Source organism: Theileria orientalis, chromosome 2, assembly GCF_000740895.1.
Source record: "Theileria orientalis strain Shintoku DNA, chromosome 2, complete genome".
Taxonomy (NCBI): domain Eukaryota; phylum Apicomplexa; class Aconoidasida; order Piroplasmida; family Theileriidae; genus Theileria; species Theileria orientalis.
The window spans coordinates 682,889-700,022 of NC_025261.1; the positions used below are offsets into that span (position 1 = coordinate 682,889).

At 39.5% G+C, this 17,134-nt stretch overlaps 8 protein-coding genes across 8 annotated transcripts; 4 read left to right on the plus strand and 4 right to left on the minus strand.

Moving 5' to 3' along the window:
* Positions 1-37: 37 nt before the first annotated feature.
* TOT_020001049 (uncharacterized protein) lies at positions 38-764 on the minus strand (the record flags this gene model as incomplete). Its single annotated transcript, XM_009692076.1, has 4 exons — positions 38-155; positions 234-262; positions 465-617; positions 654-764. The coding sequence occupies 4 exons, from the start codon at positions 762-764 to the stop codon at positions 38-40; spliced, it is 411 nt and encodes a 136-aa protein (XP_009690371.1).
* A 148-nt stretch (positions 765-912) lies between these two features.
* TOT_020001050 (uncharacterized protein) lies at positions 913-2,287 on the minus strand (the record flags this gene model as incomplete). The annotated part of the gene is made up of 3 exons (XM_009692077.1): positions 913-1,782; positions 1,877-2,049; positions 2,161-2,287. 3 exons carry the CDS (start codon positions 2,285-2,287, stop codon positions 913-915), a joined length of 1,170 nt encoding a protein of 389 aa, XP_009690372.1.
* Positions 2,288-2,379: 92 nt separating this feature from the next.
* TOT_020001051 (ribosomal protein S9/S16) lies at positions 2,380-4,544 on the minus strand (the record flags this gene model as incomplete). Its single annotated transcript, XM_009692078.1, has 4 exons — positions 2,380-2,813; positions 2,901-3,639; positions 3,727-4,366; positions 4,411-4,544. 4 exons carry the CDS (start codon positions 4,542-4,544, stop codon positions 2,380-2,382), a joined length of 1,947 nt encoding a protein of 648 aa, XP_009690373.1.
* A 657-nt stretch (positions 4,545-5,201) lies between these two features.
* On the plus strand, positions 5,202-6,289 carry TOT_020000337 (conserved hypothetical protein; the record flags this gene model as incomplete). The annotated part of the gene is given in 3 exon segments (XM_009692079.1): positions 5,202-5,900; positions 5,988-6,133; positions 6,151-6,289. 3 exon segments carry the CDS (start codon positions 5,202-5,204, stop codon positions 6,287-6,289), a joined length of 984 nt encoding a protein of 327 aa, XP_009690374.1.
* Positions 6,290-6,648: 359 nt separating this feature from the next.
* Positions 6,649-8,304, plus strand: TOT_020000338 (uncharacterized protein; the record flags this gene model as incomplete). Its single annotated transcript, XM_009692080.1, has 4 exons — positions 6,649-7,528; positions 7,617-8,018; positions 8,104-8,161; positions 8,244-8,304. The coding sequence occupies 4 exons, from the start codon at positions 6,649-6,651 to the stop codon at positions 8,302-8,304; spliced, it is 1,401 nt and encodes a 466-aa protein (XP_009690375.1).
* Positions 8,305-9,240: 936 nt separating this feature from the next.
* On the plus strand, positions 9,241-10,996 carry TOT_020000339 (serine/threonine protein phosphatase 1, PP1-gamma catalytic subunit; the record flags this gene model as incomplete). Its single annotated transcript, XM_009692081.1, has 3 exons — positions 9,241-9,646; positions 9,752-10,215; positions 10,637-10,996. 3 exons carry the CDS (start codon positions 9,241-9,243, stop codon positions 10,994-10,996), a joined length of 1,230 nt encoding a protein of 409 aa, XP_009690376.1.
* TOT_020000340 (uncharacterized protein) lies at positions 10,628-14,644 on the minus strand (the record flags this gene model as incomplete). Its single annotated transcript, XM_009692082.1, has 4 exons — positions 10,628-10,732; positions 10,855-11,027; positions 11,149-13,094; positions 13,158-14,644. 4 exons carry the CDS (start codon positions 14,642-14,644, stop codon positions 10,628-10,630), a joined length of 3,711 nt encoding a protein of 1,236 aa, XP_009690377.1.
* Positions 14,645-14,941: 297 nt separating this feature from the next.
* On the plus strand, positions 14,942-16,703 carry TOT_020001004 (mRNA capping enzyme; the record flags this gene model as incomplete). The annotated part of the gene is made up of 7 exons (XM_009692083.1): positions 14,942-15,090; positions 15,203-15,407; positions 15,439-15,669; positions 15,803-15,958; positions 15,994-16,068; positions 16,194-16,267; positions 16,346-16,703. 7 exons carry the CDS (start codon positions 14,942-14,944, stop codon positions 16,701-16,703), a joined length of 1,248 nt encoding a protein of 415 aa, XP_009690378.1.
* Between the last annotated feature and the right edge of the window lie 431 nt (positions 16,704-17,134).

A 17,134-nucleotide genomic window follows, 5' to 3' on the forward strand; every position in this document is an offset into this window, starting at 1 on the left:
CCATCGTCTTCTACAAATAATTTTTTTTTGCGTTCCGCTAACCTCCTTCTTGATTGTAAATAATATCTAATATTTTAAATTCTACTACATTGTCTGTTTTTATGGGCACATCGGTGTTTTCATCGATTTTTAACCAATATCCGTTAATTTCATCACTAAATTATAAATTAAAAATCAAAGGTATTTATTCAAACTTACTATTTATATGTTTCTGGTAACAAATTAGGTATTACGTGAATATCACTAAAGAATCCGGTCGATACTAAAATGCCATCATTAGATGAATACAAGTAAGCATTAGAAATTTACGTATCTAATAAAAACTATTGTTACGCAACACACTCTCGATATTAACTTTTATGTAATAATTATAAAAGTTTAATAATGTGTTCGTTCATACGTAAATACTCTGATAGGCCTATGTTTAACTTACGCTTAATAAAATTCCTATTGTACAAAATTACGTTCGCTTTGAACACTTCATTTATCACTGGCGAGAATACCAGCAGCTTAAATATCAGTTTATAGTGTGCCGATCCGTCGTTTGGAAGAATCCGAGATTCGCATTTTAAAAAATCCCCGTCCAGAGCAATTGCAAGTCCGACTCCGTGAACGACCTACATTACCGTTATTTATCTTTCAACTATTTTAACCTTGTTTATGTATTTGTTTGACAGTTTTTGGAATAGTATGTTTCGCTTGTCCCCTACGTACTCCGACACATTAAGGGTGACAATATCTTCAATTACGAACACTTTAAACATGATATAATAATATACATATAGTCAGAGGCAGTAGAATAAATATTATGAATTGCTAACTCTCAGCACTGCGTTCATCAGGTACGGTAGTGTTAGCACGAATGTGTATCTTGGTTAATGCAAACACGGATTAAGTAAAGCCACATTATTCTCATGAGCTAGATAACACGCTCTTGTAGATGTATCTTCTATTGTACAGTCTTTTTACCAGGTTCTTATATCTCGAATTGAGCGTTGGCGGCGGCGGAAGAAGCCCTCTTCTGTATATTGATTTGTACACGTTTTTGACCGGATTCTCATCAACATTTTGGATATTCTTGATTGATATATTTTTTGGTGCCTTATCATCTGCACTTTCTTCCTTCTCATCCTTCTTTTCACTTATTATTTCTTCATTTAGAATCACCTCCGGGGGATCTTTGTAAAACTTTTTATTCCCAATTTTCGTAGGAATCTCGCCAGAAATCAATCTATTTAGGTATCTTTTGAATTTTTTGACATCATCTCCATGTTTACTGCTCGAGTCCAGTTTCTTTATTGCGGTATTCAACTTCTTTATGTGGTCGACGTCATTTTTCAACTTCTTAATGCTTTTAATCACCATCTTCTTTCTATTTTCTTCTTTGAGCGCCTTTAATTTATTTCTTTCCGTTCTAGACTTTCTTTTTTGAACCTTCTTGCCTTCCATCACCTCATCTTCCAACTCATCTGTGTCGTTCGTTGACTCCAACTCTTTGACTTGATCGTCATCCACATTCTCCGATTTCAATGCTGATGCTCTTTCGAATATATTTTTGTGTGTGTTGAGCAATTTTCCATCTGCGATTTCGTCCTTTTTGCTTAAATTGATTATGTTCACGCTGTGGTTGATTAGTGACACATAATCGTCCGGCTTCGGGTTATAACTCTGACCAGGGTGCGGCATTTCAACTGCCGGTATTAGTTGATTTATATTTTTAATTTTATTGATCTTCTTTCCGCCATCTTCATAAATAGCGTCGTTCCAAATATCATCAACATCCTAATGTGTACATTTTCTATTGATTGAAACTAACCTTGTCATTATTGCATTCTTTTGCATCATTTAGGTCATTACCAATATTGCTTGCAATAACTGCATCAATGTTTATGGCATCTGCTGTGGAATCTGCATCTATCAACATCTTATCGCTTAACAGCAATTTCCTCTTCAGCTTCTTCAGTTTCGCTACTTCCGGGCTGTTTTTAATTTTAAAGTGTTTCGATTTCCTTGTTTCAATCGATTTCGGTTCCTTTAACGATAACTTTCCTACAATATCAATGTAACATTTATCATTCACATTTTTGTTTAATAAATCAACAAATGGGTACTAATATTTGTATTTTACTTAAATATTTATTTTATGTTCAATTCTATTACCTATTATGTCATATTTAAACAATGATTCCGGTTTCAGTTGCTTATCCTTGTTTACGTAGGAATCTATGTATTTATCATCGATCGATGAGTTTATTCTCTTCTTAATCCTCTTACTTTTCTTCGACATTTTAAATCTATTTTATAAACACAAATTTTAATTATTTTATGAATATATTATAAATTCACACCAACATTACTACCTTACGTAGGGCATGGGTACTATCTTTTACTATACATCTCCTTCTTTCTCGCCTTCCTCAGGTTCGTTTTTTTCCGTTCTACTCTTCTTCTATCTATTGATACTAGGTCGAACTTTCGCAAGATTGGCTTCAGCTTCGGCGACAGGATTCTGTACAGGTACTTGACCAGTGCGTGCCTGATTGCTACGCTTTGTCCCGATATTCCTCCTCCGTGCGCTTTTGCCACTATGTTAAAGTTCCTCTTTAGCCTCAGGCTCGACAGCGGCTCCAGAATTTCTCTCAGTCTGAACTCGTTATAGCACACATATTGGTATCCGTCTTTGTTATTTATGATTATGTTTCCGTTTCCTGGCTCCAGGTATACCATTGCTTGTCCCCTCTTCTTCTTTCCTCGTTCGTACAACTTCGTTCTTATTTCATATCTCGGCAGGTTTTTCCATTTTTCCAGATAATCTTCCTCGCCATTCTCATTAATACCATCACTTCTACTTTCCACTGAATCATCTACACTGCCATTCATTTCCATATCACTACCTTCACTTCCGTGATCTATGTCACTTATTGGCTCCGGCGGCTTCGTGTGTGTTGGAAATGTTGCTGCTTTCAGGTACTTACTTCTCGATTTATACTTTCTATATGTTGGCAGTGGCCCCAAGTCCCTCGTGTTGTGCATTTCCAGGTACGTGCTCAACAGCTTCCTCAGCAGCACCGGTTCAGTGTTGCTGTACGGGTATATCAAGTCATTCTCCGGTTCGTGGATCCCCTTTAAACTTGCGTACTTTTCATAGTACTTTTGATCCTTGTCCACCAGCGGGTTACCATTTTCATCATACTCATCTTCATCTTCGAATAGGTACTTTGGCTGGTTAAAGTTAAGTAATAGTGACAAATCGTGCATCGGTGGCGACGGTGTGTTATTTTTATTTGGGTCATTCTTTATCAACTCCACTAACCTATCCATCAGTGTTGGCAGTAGTGATATGAAGTACTCTCTCAACTTTTCTGTGTGGTCTCTGCTAGGCGGAAACGGCCTTTCTATCTTTTTTGTGTATTCATAGTTCAAATAAAAACTTGGTTTTTCCTCGTTTTTGTTATGATAGCTGAACAGGTCATACTTGTAGTCGTTTATGTACTTCAAATAGTACTGCAGGTGTCCGTGCGAGTCAAACATGAAGTAGTTTGGATTGATTTTAGATAATGGTACATCGTCCTTTCTATTTGCCTTTGATTGACCATGATTTACATTCTCTGATTCTTCATCAACCTGTTTTTCATCAAACTGTTTTTCATCAACTGTTTCTGAATCTGATTCTAAATCTGGAAAGTGTTCAAACGGCTCGTAGTTTCCCTTAAATATCTTACGCACGTCTTCGACCTTTTTCCTATCTTTCAGTATGTCATACATCTTTTCTGGCTCAACTTCATCTTCTTCATCCTCCCGTGTTGTGTATCTTTTTTCTGTGCTTTCTGCTAGTTTTCCCATTGTTTCATATGACGACTTCAAATACGGTCCTTCCATCCTTTTCACTTCAGATAGGCCATCATCGTCATATAATGAGCCTTCAAGTCCGTAGTCAATTCCTTGCGATACTATTTCTGCCGATTTAAAGAAGTTGTAGTTGCGCGGGTATTCTAAAAAGTCTGCGATAGTTTTACATCCTTCCGGCAACTCCCTGTTGTATTCACTAAGTGAGTATGATGGCCCTTTATATAATGCAAAACTATCTACCATCTTCTTATACGTTTCTGGATCGAATTCGAACTTATCAAAGTCCAAATTATTTTTCTTTTCTCCAGATTTTTGAGAACTATCATTCGGTAAGAAATCCACATTCTCAGAATCATTTTTGTTATCTAAGTCTAAATATACAGAATTATTATCATCTTCTGAATTGAGTGAGTATGTTTGATTATCTTCATCAGAAGAATCTACATTTATTCGGTTGTTTAATAAAAAATTACCTTCCTTTTTGGAATACTTGAGTGTGTCTATTTTACAAGGCGATCTAAATAAACATAAATTATTAAACATCAATAATTAAACAATTACCTATAAATGTGTGACTTTAAGATAAACAATCCCTTAGAGGAAACGATAAAACAATAGGAAGGACATGGTATGGTACAAAATATCAAAAATATCAAAACAAATCGTTTAAATCTAAATATATTATGATTTAACATATCTACAATTTAATTAAAACTCAATTATTTAAAATCATTTCAAAAATGTGTTAAAATATCAAGTGTTTAGACCTATATAAGTGAGGGGGAACTCATTTCGGAATTTAAAAGCGTTATACATGTATGTAAATATAAATCAATATAACACAAATATTAATTAATATATAAATTAAAATGATTGGTAGTTTAAAGATGTTTGGGTGTATAAAATGTTTAAATGATAAATACACAAATATGACCACATATATTAAATGTTTAATAAATTCAATTGTAATACATATTTGTTATTCAAACAATGCCAAAATATGACAAGTTAAACCAAATTAACATAAATATAATATAATGTATGTAGGGCCTATACTTGTGTTAAAATCAGTTAATTTTTTTCTCACTACTTATATATTAATATTTTACACCGTATTTCGGTTTGTAAAATAAATCTAATTTGGAATTTAATCTATTAAGATGGTTTAAATAAGATAGCGAACTTTAATAACTATCTCGATTTTGAGCATTTTGCTGCTTTTACCTACTCGCTGGTTTTAATTTACTTTTGTTTCCTTCGGATATTTTCACACAGGTTGTACGTGCTGCTTTAGCTTGATTCTTGTCAAAAATTTTACAATCTGAATTCTAATTACTCCCTTGATTTTTGAAATGAGGGACGACACGTTGATATTGCCTCAAATCGTAAATCTGAATTCGAACCCTCCCAGGGATTACAATTCATTTTACCAACATTCAACTAATGATCAGTTTACTTCGGATTTAAGATCTGTTGACATGTATCTCGTAAACAAGCAATGCAGTACCAAGTACGACATTCCTCAACAAAACGATCCGTCAATTAGAAATTTTGTATCTAAGGATTCGTCAATAAAGGATTCTCTTCCACGGGAGTCTCTATATAGGGAATCTGTCAAAAGGGGCTATAATATTGCTTTCGAAGCGAAAAATGATGATCCTGTAATCAAACGCAGAACCTTTTCACCAAACATCAATTTTTCCAACAGCAATAACATCAATCATAACGCAAGTGCTAACCTTAACGCCAGCTTAACCAACTACACACTTGCTCCGCGTAGCTGTGTCGACGTCACTCCCAACAGCGATTTAATTGAAAAGATAACATCGGTGTCAACTACAAATGTTAAGAAAATCATGGAGCTGTTGACCAAGAGCACGTCTATTAGAGATTTCCAAACGCAACTGCAGTCGTTGATGTTCACTTTGTGTGCCGATTTACACAAATACAACTACCAGGAAATCGAGCACTTGAACAAGAGGGTTAACTACCTGAGCGACGAAAAGAATCTCCTTACAAACATCGTAAAATCGCAGTACGAGTCGATAAAGGTGAGTTTACTATTGGTATTAACTAGGCATATAGGTACTACCCATTATGTATTGTTTGTAATGTACTTTTATTTATCTCTGTTTTAGAGGATGAAGGCTGACGAATCGAGCATTATTAGGATCGAGGAGGAAAATATGGCCCTTAAGTCTGAACTGAACAAGATGAGGTCGGTGGTGAACAACTTAGTTTACAAGAACGATTCGAGCGACACGATCAACAACTTTGACCACAGGTAACCATAAACGCCAGTACAAATCACATTCAGGATGCCTCCGGATGTATTCTAAAACGAAGATGTAATTTCTTAACCTATATGAATATATTATTTTGTAATGTGTATGAATGTGTCAATGGAATCCGTCTTAAAATTGAATTGGAACAACACTAAATAGAAATATGATCAATATATAGAAATACTGTAATGAAAAGTAAACTATATATTTAGAATTAAATAATATTTAGTTGATTTTATACACACTAAAAGACGTTGAGTGCTATGGGGAAACAATACTCATTTTGTTCAGTTTAATTTATATATATTTTAATTTTTTACATGAAATTCAATTAATTTCATTATATTTTAACACATTTGTTGATTTTTGTAGTTTATATGTATTTTTATCCGTCTTCCAGTGATGATTTTACATCAATGGCTCTTTTTGTCATATTTGTAACATATTTGATACAATTTTAATCTCACCTTGATAAATATCTAAGTAACTCAATCATAATACAGTTTGAGCACACATGGCTGGTTCTAATAATCTTTTGTGGAAGTTTAAGGGAAGCACAGGACCGTTTAACGTGTTGGCTTCAGTGACTTTGCCCTGTGAGGTGGCCCAGGTTCGGGAAAAGCTTAAAGTCAATTTTGGACTGTCAGAATCGACCTCCATCGATTTCGTAATATATTTGGACAGTGACCCGGAAGTGGTAGTGTCGGACTACTACGTGCTCCCAGTGAATTCAAAAATATATACAAGGCGTTGCACCTCAGAGGAGGCATCGGCACTGATAAATAACGCAAACACCCTGTTCAAAAGTAGCGGAAAAGATAACGTAACCTTTAAATTAGGAAACGAAGGAGATGACGCGGGAGACGATGACGAATTTAAGGAAATCGATTTCATGTTTAACATGGATGACCTGTATGAAACGTCTAGCAAGGCGGAAACGTCAAACATAAATGAAGAAGAAGAAGAGTTGAAAATAGTGGAACTGATGAAAGGACAGAACGCGTACGACACAAACCAGTACGACTCATTGTCAAGAAGATACTACAAGAATAGAACGCTGCTGAAGCAGAGTAATTTATCAACCAGCAGTATGCCAATAACTGCAGGAACAACAGCTGCAGCTGGCTACAGCAGCGCGGGCACATCAGGAGTTCAAATACCTAATAGAATGTACGCACACGACATGGAAGACCAGAGTGAGATAATACCAGTGGACGCAGACTATATATGCCACATGTGCGGAGAGAGAGGACATCACATAAGAAACTGCACAAACGTTGAAGGAAAGAGACTGTCGAAGAAAATAAGATCATCCACAGGCATCCCAAATGACTTTTTAACACCAATTAGTTTTAACGACATAGCAAAATATGATGAGGTGTATATGCTAAAAGGTAAACAACAGTATAATATAATAGTAGTAACACATGGATGTTGATGGCACATAGCGTTTGCAACTGCAACTACTAATTGAATATTTAGATGGCACCTTTGCAATCATGAGGGAGGCGGAATCTGTATCCGGTGGAGCATTTTTCACAAAAACAGTGGACCAGAGAATACAAGTGCACCTAGGCATAAGTGAAAAGGACTCGCAGGCACTGTCAAAGGGGTTCAAGTGCACAATTTGCCTCTGTTACTTTAACAATCCTGTGACAACGCTGTGCTGCGGTGAAACGTTCTGCCTAGATTGCATAATAGGGAAGACGAACACGACCTTCACGAATAAAATCACGTGCCCAACCTGCAGAAGGAACATCAAAATGACGGACCTACAAGCAAACACGTCACTCAAAAAGACAGTTCAGGCGCTGATCCTAGGAAACGTGGATGTGTTGAAGAATGTAAACAAGGAACAGGAGACGAAGGAAGAGGAAACAAACGGTAATTACAGATATAAGTATACAGTTTAGAGCAGATACAGTGTGTTTCACAATTAAATAACTGACGCTGATATTTTATGTTGTAGGTAAGACAGAAAATAAACAGGATAAGATATCACTGTTCAACATTGAGAGTTTGAAAAGGTAAAACGAGAGATATTCGCAGTAAATAGGCTTAAGTATGCAGAATAAAAGCGTTTACAGCAAAAATTATGATAATTCGTAGGCAAAAGGTCCAGGTGGACAAGTACCTGGCCAAATATCGCACCTATAAAAACCTAATTTGATTTTAAATAGACATATGTGATTAAAAATAACATCTGTATACTAATAAATAACATCTGAGCAAGATGAGCCGATAATGGAGACGTAGATGGAGCCCGGTGTGTAAAGATTATTAGGAACCTGCAATAAAAAATCAAACGATACGAATTCTGCACATTAAGGATCGGAAACAGTTTATTTCAAAAGCCAAGAATCCGGGGGTCTTTCAGAACTAAGAACACGAAAGGAATCATAAATTGATAATCTTGCGAAAGCGGCAAACTATATGAAACAGAAGCATTATACACACATTAGACAGCAGTTTAAATATTCAAAAATACAAATCAATATTGTACAAAAATCACAAAGCTCCCAAGGATTAAAAATACATTTTCGCTCCTTACTGAAACATCTGAGGCTAATATAGTGCAAACAGGAAACAGAGAGAGATTATGTATCATAGAGCTTAATCACAGATCCGATATCTCAACCACTTATGAACCGCAATAGCATATGGTAGCGATATAAGCACAATCCGTAGCGCGGCTGTTTGTATTTTTACATATTGGTAGTATTTTGGACATTTTAGGTTACACTGATCACTACTGGCCCTTTCCTCTTATATTCAGGCCATTTGTAGCGAATCGTTGTTTTGGTTAAAATATTCTTACCAGGGTTGCATATTTTAAATCTTTCACTGGGTTTCCCTCTCAGTGTGCATGTGTCGCCAAATTAATTTAGTTATATTTACTTATATCGCCGCTAAAAAATATACACAGGCTGTGAAATTATTGTATTTTTATTTTATAATGGATCGTTCTCCTTGCTACACCGTTGTACTTAATTCTTAGATTTCCATCTCTGATCATTGAAAAATCGGTTTATTTAAAGCAGTTAATAACAAGTTTAGAATCGCATAAAATTTAGTATATTTATCATTGAAATAAAGATTTTTACAAATGGACTTAGAATTGGACAGTGTAATTGAGCGTCTGCTCGAGGTTCGCGGGAACCGTCCCATAAAATCCGTACAGCTCAGCGAGGACGAGATCAGAGGCTTGTGCATTAAAAGTCGAGAGATTTTCTTATCGCAATCAATTTTACTTGAGCTCGAGGCTCCCATAAAAATTTGCGGCGATATTCACGGTCAGTACTACGACCTTCTTCGTCTCTTCGAGTACGGTGGATTCCCTCCCGTTTCCAACTACTTGTTTTTGGGTGACTACGTAGACAGGGGAAAGCAAAGTCTTGAGACTATTTGTCTACTTTTAGCTTACAAGATTAAGTACCCGGAAAATTTCTTTTTGCTCCGAGGAAATCACGAGTGTGCATCTATAAATCGTATATATGGCTTCTACGACGAATGTAAGTTTTATCTATTTATTCATTCACAATGGCTGAAACGGCCACTTATGTATTCTTTTTTATGAGTACACACTCTAGTGTGTGCACACTTTATCCCTGATTCAGGTAAACGCAGATATAGTATAAAGTTATGGAAGGCCTTTACCGACTGTTTTAATTGTTTGCCTGTAGCGGCAATCATAGACGACAAGATATTCTGTATGCACGGAGGCCTATCCCCAGAGTTAACCACGATGGATCAAATTAGGCAAATTTCACGGCCTACTGACGTCCCGGATACAGGATTGTTGTGTGACCTTCTGTGGAGTGACCCCGACCCGAATACCACCGGTTGGGGTGAGAACGACAGGGGTGTGTCGTTCACTTTCGGTTCCGATATAGTTGTAAATTTTCTTGTAAAACATGAGTTGGATTTAATTTGTCGTGCTCACCAGGTCGTGGAGGATGGATATGAGTTCTTTTCGAAGCGTCGGCTTGTTACCCTCTTCAGTGCACCCAATTATTGCGGTGAATTTGATAATGCCGGTGCAATGATGAGTGTAGACAAGACTCTGATGTGTTCATTTCAAGTACGTCGCTGTTTATATTGCTATTCACTTCCACATAGTAGTTACTACAACTACTATTATTGTTACTACTACTGTTAACAGCATTAGTATTGGTACTACTACTATTGTTACTACTACTGTTAACAGCATTAGTATTGGTACTACCACTATTACTACTGCTATTACTACTACTGATATTGTTACTACTGCTATCACTACTACTTGTAGTACCACTATTATTGTTACTACTGCTATTGTTACTACTACTGATACTACTGTTAATAACATTAGTACTACTGATATTAATTTTCTCTTTAGATCCTTAAGCCTGTTGACCGAAAAAGGATTAAGTAATAGTTAATTTTTTTACACTCATCACACATTCATGTTAAGTATGACATAAGTGGCGCGTACATGGGATTTTATTGACATTTTACAAGAGGGTGAGTGCCCTGTAAAAGTTAGAGTCCATGACGTTGCAGTCAATGAGCCTCAGTCCGTAGTGCTCAAGTATGAACTTGAGAATCTTTATGGTAACCTGAATATTCATGAGCTAGTTGCCACTGGAGTTAGTAATGGTGGCATTGGTGGCAGTGGTAACCGTAATATCAATAAAGTAGCAGTGCGCGCAGTAACTGACTTTGCAGCTAATGTACTTACGTATTGTCTGGTGCAGTGCGATACAAAAAGTGTGATTGATAGGTTGTGCGAGGGAATTCCCATCACGACTGAGCCCGAAATGTCCGAGTGCCCAAAGCCCTCGCACAAGTTATTGTCCCTGTCCAGAAATGCGAATTTTTGAAACCCTAGCGAAAAGCGACCCTGGAACATCCCTAAAATTATATCAATTTCCCAAAGGCAACAGATGCGCGTGTATAAACACGTGTAAAAAGATGCAAGTGTAATAAAATGAGCAGGTAGGCGGAGACTAAGTAACTGCTAGTTCAAAAGTACCTAAAAAGAATCTGTGCAGAAACGACTTGTCGTGGTTGTTGTTTTTCATCACCTCGGCCAGTAGATCCGCCGACACCAGTGACCCGGATAGCACTGAGTAGTAAAACAGAGCCAGGGACAGCGCGTTGGCCCGTGCGTTCAGGAAAGGAACCGAGTTCTCGTAGAACTCCCTGTAGTTTGCGACAATCGGGTCTATCATGTTGTTTTTGAAGCGCACGAGGTCGTTAAGCGTGTACCCCTCCAGCTTCACCAGGCTGCTTTCGCTCAGGCGTATCTTCTGCCTCGTCTTCACCAGCTTTCCCATCTTCACAGATGCATTCGGGCCCCCGTCCTTCTCCTGCCCATTCGACTGGCTATTCTCAGTGGGATCAGCTTCACTCGCCGGATCCAAGTCCGAATTCTTCTCGTCTTCTGAGTCGTACAGCTTCGAGAAGGTCCTTCTGAACGACTCCCTTATCTTCCGCGAGATGTACTCCTCCGAGTTCACGTCGACCTCGTCCTCCTGCTTCACGGGGCTGCAGTAGTCCGAGTCGTAGTGCCCGTCGGGCAGCTCCAGCTCCCCGGTGTCGATGAACTTTCGGTACCTCGGGAGCACCGAGTCCTCCGCGTTCCCTCTGAAGACCCTTATCAGCCTGTTCGGCACTGGGCAGTACTTGGTCGGCACGTAGCAGCGCTTCAGCTCCCCGTCCGGGAAGTCCTTGTCGTACCTGTAGCAGGAGCAGTAGTAGGTCGCATCCGCGCGCCCCTTCGCGTCCGTCGGTACGTCGATCACCGTCGACTGGAAGGCCAGGTTTTTCCTGAACTCCTCGATGTCCAGGTTCACGTGCCTGAAGCTGCTGTCCAGGCAGTTGTCGTCCAGCGACACTATCTTCAGACTGCTGTTCCTCTCATCGGCGCCTCCTTTCAACTTCTTCATTCCCTTCGCGTGGGCCTTACTGCGGTCATTTTTACTTCCGTCGCCCATCTTCCCACTCTTGTTCTTCCCCTTCGCTCTCGCGTGCTGCTCCTCGCTGCTGTCCGAGTACTCCTGGTCGCTCTCGTTGCTGCACTCGTCGGTATTTGCGATATTTTCTGGCTTGGGTCTTCCCCTGGCCGTGTCCTTTACGTTCAGCAGGTTCAGCAGCGGCAGCTGGTCTCCGAACACTGCGACGCTCTGCTCGAACAGCAGGTTCAGGTTCTTCGTGAAGTCGTCGCCGTGGCTGCACTCACTAGAGCTCGACTCGCTGTCGCTGTCTCCCTCCTCGTTTCTCGTGTTCGCTACCACCGGGTTCGGGTACAGCATGTTCGCGCTGTCGATTCCCACCATCGAGGCCAGCATCATCACGAACTCCTCCGTGGGCACCTTCGTCACTCTCGTGATGATTTCCGAGAGGATGAAGCCGTAGAAGATCACCATGTAGTCCACTCCTCTGTTGTGGTAGAAGAAGCGCGCGTTTTCCACGCACTTGCGCATCGTCTCTCTCGACGTGCAGATGTCGACGAATGGGTAGTCCGTGTAGATCACTCCGCACTTGTGCTCGAGCACGTCTCTGATAGTCACGAACTCCTTGTTCTGCTTGAACTCCGGCCAGTAGATGTGAACTCTGTCGTTGAGCCCTATCTTCCCTATCGATGCCAGGTGCAGCACTGCTATCGTCAGCAGTCCGCTGCTCATGTTGAAGAGTGGGAAGAGGCTCTCGTTCGATATTGGTCTCTTTTCGTACTTGTCTATGTTTCCGAAGGAGAGTTCCACTTCGATTGCTCCTTTGCGGATCACTCCCACCTGCGCTGCTATCAGGTTCGAGTTGTCTTGGTAGAGGTGCCTCAGTAGGTCCGACAGCCTCGACTCCAGCAGGTTCTTACTCTCAGTTATGTACAGCTCTGAAAAGAGCCTGAAATTCTTATTCCTTCTGCTCGAGTCCTGCGCCACCTTCTCCACCATGTCGTAGAACGTGTACCTTCTCAGTCTAGACATGTATCCTCCCTTTACTTCGCTATACTCCTCGCTCGAGCTGCTTCTGTGGCTGCACGACTCATTCACCTTATACTTGATCGCGTTCAGCTTACTCTGAAGCAGCGGAAGGCCCAGGCGGCTGTAGTAGTAGTTGAGCGGCGAGTCGTAGACCGAGTACAGTGCGAATGACGAGTTTTTGTACACCAGGTGCAGGAACGGCGCGTACGCCTTCACCATCTTCGACAGCGACTGGTACTCTAAGAGCACCTTCAGCGAGAGCGGCACGAAGTTCGGCGCCTTTTTGAAGAACTTAACTAGGAACTCCTGCATCAGCCTGTTCACCTTCGCCTGCATCTCTCTCGTCTTTTTTATGTACTCGTCCGTGTCAGGCTCATCTCTGAACGCGTTTCCGAAGGTCAACTTGTACGAGGACAGGAAGAGTCCTATGAACGCGTCGAACAGCGAGTCGTAGCGGTACGGGAACGCCTCTATCTTCGTGAACTTAACCTCCATCATTGCTGAGATCATTCCCATCGGGTCGTGCGTGAAGAGCGACTTGTACATCTTCGCCAGTCCCAGCCTCGACACGTCGTCGATGTGCGTCGTGAACCCCCAATCAAGGAATACCGGGTACACCTTCTTCTCCTTCGGGTCGTAGTGCAGCTGCAAATTTCCTGGGTGAGGATCCGAGTGCATCCTTCCGCAACTCATGAGCTGGAAGATTGCGAAGTCGTGTACGTCGTAGATCGCCTGCGGCATGTTAACGTTGTGCCTGCTCCTGAACTCCTTGTCCGTGAACTTACTCAGGTCAAAGAACTGCATCGTGATAACGTGCCTTGAGCAGTACTCGCTGTACAGCTTCGGCAGCTTCACTGGCACCTTCGACCTTATTACATCTGCGTGCGACAGCTCTATGTTGTTCGCTTCTATTGTGAAGTCCAGCTCCTTCGCTGCGTACGACGCGTACTCTTCGAAGTAGTCCTTGATGTCCGGGTATATTCCTGCTGAGTGCATCATTGACGTTATCATTTTCAGGATCTCTATGTCGTTCATCAGGTTCTGTTCGCTCGACTTGTGCTGTACCTTCACTGCCACTGGCGAGCCGTCCACCAGCTTCGCTTTGTGCACTTGTGCTATTGACGCGCTTGCGATTGGAATTGAGTCGAAGTTTCCGTACACGACGTCCATGAAGCCCAGGTCTTCCTCCAGCGTTTCTATGATTTCTCCGAAGTCGCTGTTCGGCATGACGTCTTGCAGCTGCGTCAGCGCCTCTAGGTAATATGGCGGCAGGAAGCCTGATTTAGTGCTCAGGAACTGGCCCAGCTTCACCCAGCATCCTTTCAGCGTTTTTATGTTATCCAGTATCGACTGAGCCATTTTTTTGTGCATTTCGTCCCAGTATTTCTCCCTTTCTGAGTGCGTAACAAAGGAGCCAACGAAACAAACCATATTCCATTCCATTGAGAGGTTGGTCAACCGCAAGAATATATCCATCGACCTCTGGAGTGAGGTAGATTTCTTTTCGGTACTATCCTTTTTTTTCAATTTAAATAACTCCTCCATTTTTACTTAAATCAAGAGAATTTTCTAAAATATTTACGAAAAGACTTTGTGTGAGCTAAAAGTCCCAAATACTAAGACACATTATAATACAATTACAGGAATCACAGTTTAAAATTAAATATAATACATTTCTATAATACAAAAACATTAAAACATATTATAGGTCCATATAATCCAATATTATTAGGCGTGGTATATGGTGTTTGCGTATTTGCAGATTTCGTGTAAGTTATCAATTAAAATGAAGTTATTTGTAATATTAATAGTATAGTTGTTCTTCTTGCCCATTTTGATTTAATGTATGATATATATAACTCTAAATCACCGCTGCCAGGACTTCCAGTGGAATCTAGAGAAAATAGCGAAAGGGTTCTCCAGAAGGTTCGAGATTTATGTGGATGGAATCGTCCATCATTTCCAGGTTCCCAGCCAACTTCGCTTTGCAGGTTATTATTCTGACTACTATCTTCTTTTTAATATTTTCAAATTCCCTTCATTTTGTTGCATATTATTCCATTTTAAACACACATTTTCTTATTTCGATTCATATTTATTTAGGGAATTTCTTCCTCTCTTATTTAGAAACGATTACGTAGTTTGTGAAAAGTCGGATGGTGTTCGAGCCTTATTGCTATCTGCTTCAGGATCAATCTTTTTGATCGGAAGACTGGAAGAAGTACATGAAATAAAAATGAAGTTGCCCATTCGTGGCAATTTAACCGAGTTTCAGCAGTTGACGCTGTTGGACGGAGAAGTTGTAACGGTATCTTTGATATTTTAACACACTCTTTCAGGATAAGGCCGATAACGGCTCTGTTGTATACAGGTACTTGTGTTATGATGGGATTTGCATCCAAAGGCGCCCCTTGAATAAAATGAATTTGTTAGAAAGGCTAGCTTTCGTTTACACAGATGTTATACTTCCCTTGAGGCAAAGCAAAATGGCAAACCTTCAGCAAAATTTAAACGCTCAAAAAGATTCTGATCCTAGAGAAGCGCCTAATAACCTGGAAATATACCTGAAGGTGTGTTTAAAGTACCGTACAAAGGACAGTACAACGAGAATGCCGAGTTATATATTTAATTCGCGCATAATATTATGCATTATATATTTACTATTCTGAATATCGAATAGGGGTTAATTAATGGTTGATTTAGGATTTCTTCGACATCACACAAATAAAATATATTGATGACATTTCTGTTAAGCTACCGCATGTTTCTGATGGGCTAATTTTCACTCCAGTCAACACACCTTACTCGCCTGGGACGTGTAAAACACTTCTTAAGTGGAAGCCGCCTCATTTAAACACAGTATGTTACTATTTATAAATATAGATGATTGTTAGGTTGATTTCAGTATCGATGTGGTATACGATAACACGAAGAGACCCAGAATAGTGCAACTATACGTTTCAGATTCGGTAACTACTACTTACAACTTTTGCTACATAGCTCCTAGCAACACAACCATATGTTAATTTTATGTTTATATCGCCATTAGCTATGCCATTATAATACAAATGGCACTTTTACATTAATGCGGTAGGGAACACGAGTCTTTTATAACGAATTTCTTGCACCTTATGGCGAGGTGTATAAGAAAATAATAGAAATGGCACTGTAAGTTTTTAATTTAGACTTATTTTAATTTTTATTAAAGGGTTGAGTAGTTAATTTTAGTGATTCATTAGTATGTAGCACGGATCAAATCACACAAATAATCGTCGAGTGTTCATGGATAACGGACTCGAGAGTCTACACGTTCATTCCGAAGATTAAAAGTGATCCCAAAAATAGGTTTCAAGCTTCGACGGAGGGGAGAATAGATTATGACTTTGAGAACGGGACCTGGGTGGAAGGAGGCTGGTTTGCGGAGAGGATACGGGAGGACAAAAACTTGCCGAACCACATTTCAGTCGTCAGAAGCGTCAAGTCAAGCATAGAAGATGACATCACATTCGATATGCTGGTCGAGGAAGTCGAAAACTTCAAAAGAAACGGAAAAGTGCCATTATACACAAAGTGTCCGCTTCCAAAGTCGTATGAAATCGTATAGCAATGTTCACAATCGCAACGTTTTAAAAAATATTATATATGTATCCATATGTAGATAGGCACAGGACTAGTTATCTATATGGAAGGTATGCGAGTGATGCATGGGTCTCCATGTGTATATTCTAAACATGGAATTAGTTAGGAAAATAAGCACATCTCGGTATAATAAGTAGATTGTGGACAAAATCAAATAATAGAGTGGTTAAAAATGGAGAATGAATTAAAATAAGATTGTAAAAATTGAAATTAATATATAATATAGTGCAGTTCAAGCTGAGAAGTAAGCACAGAAACATTCCGCTTTTATACGTATCATTTTGTACTTCCCATAAAAAATATTCTTGTTGTATTATAACAAGTGGATTTGATGTAATATTTCTATTGATTTATTCTTCAACGATGTTATGTACATATAAATGTATTAAATACTGA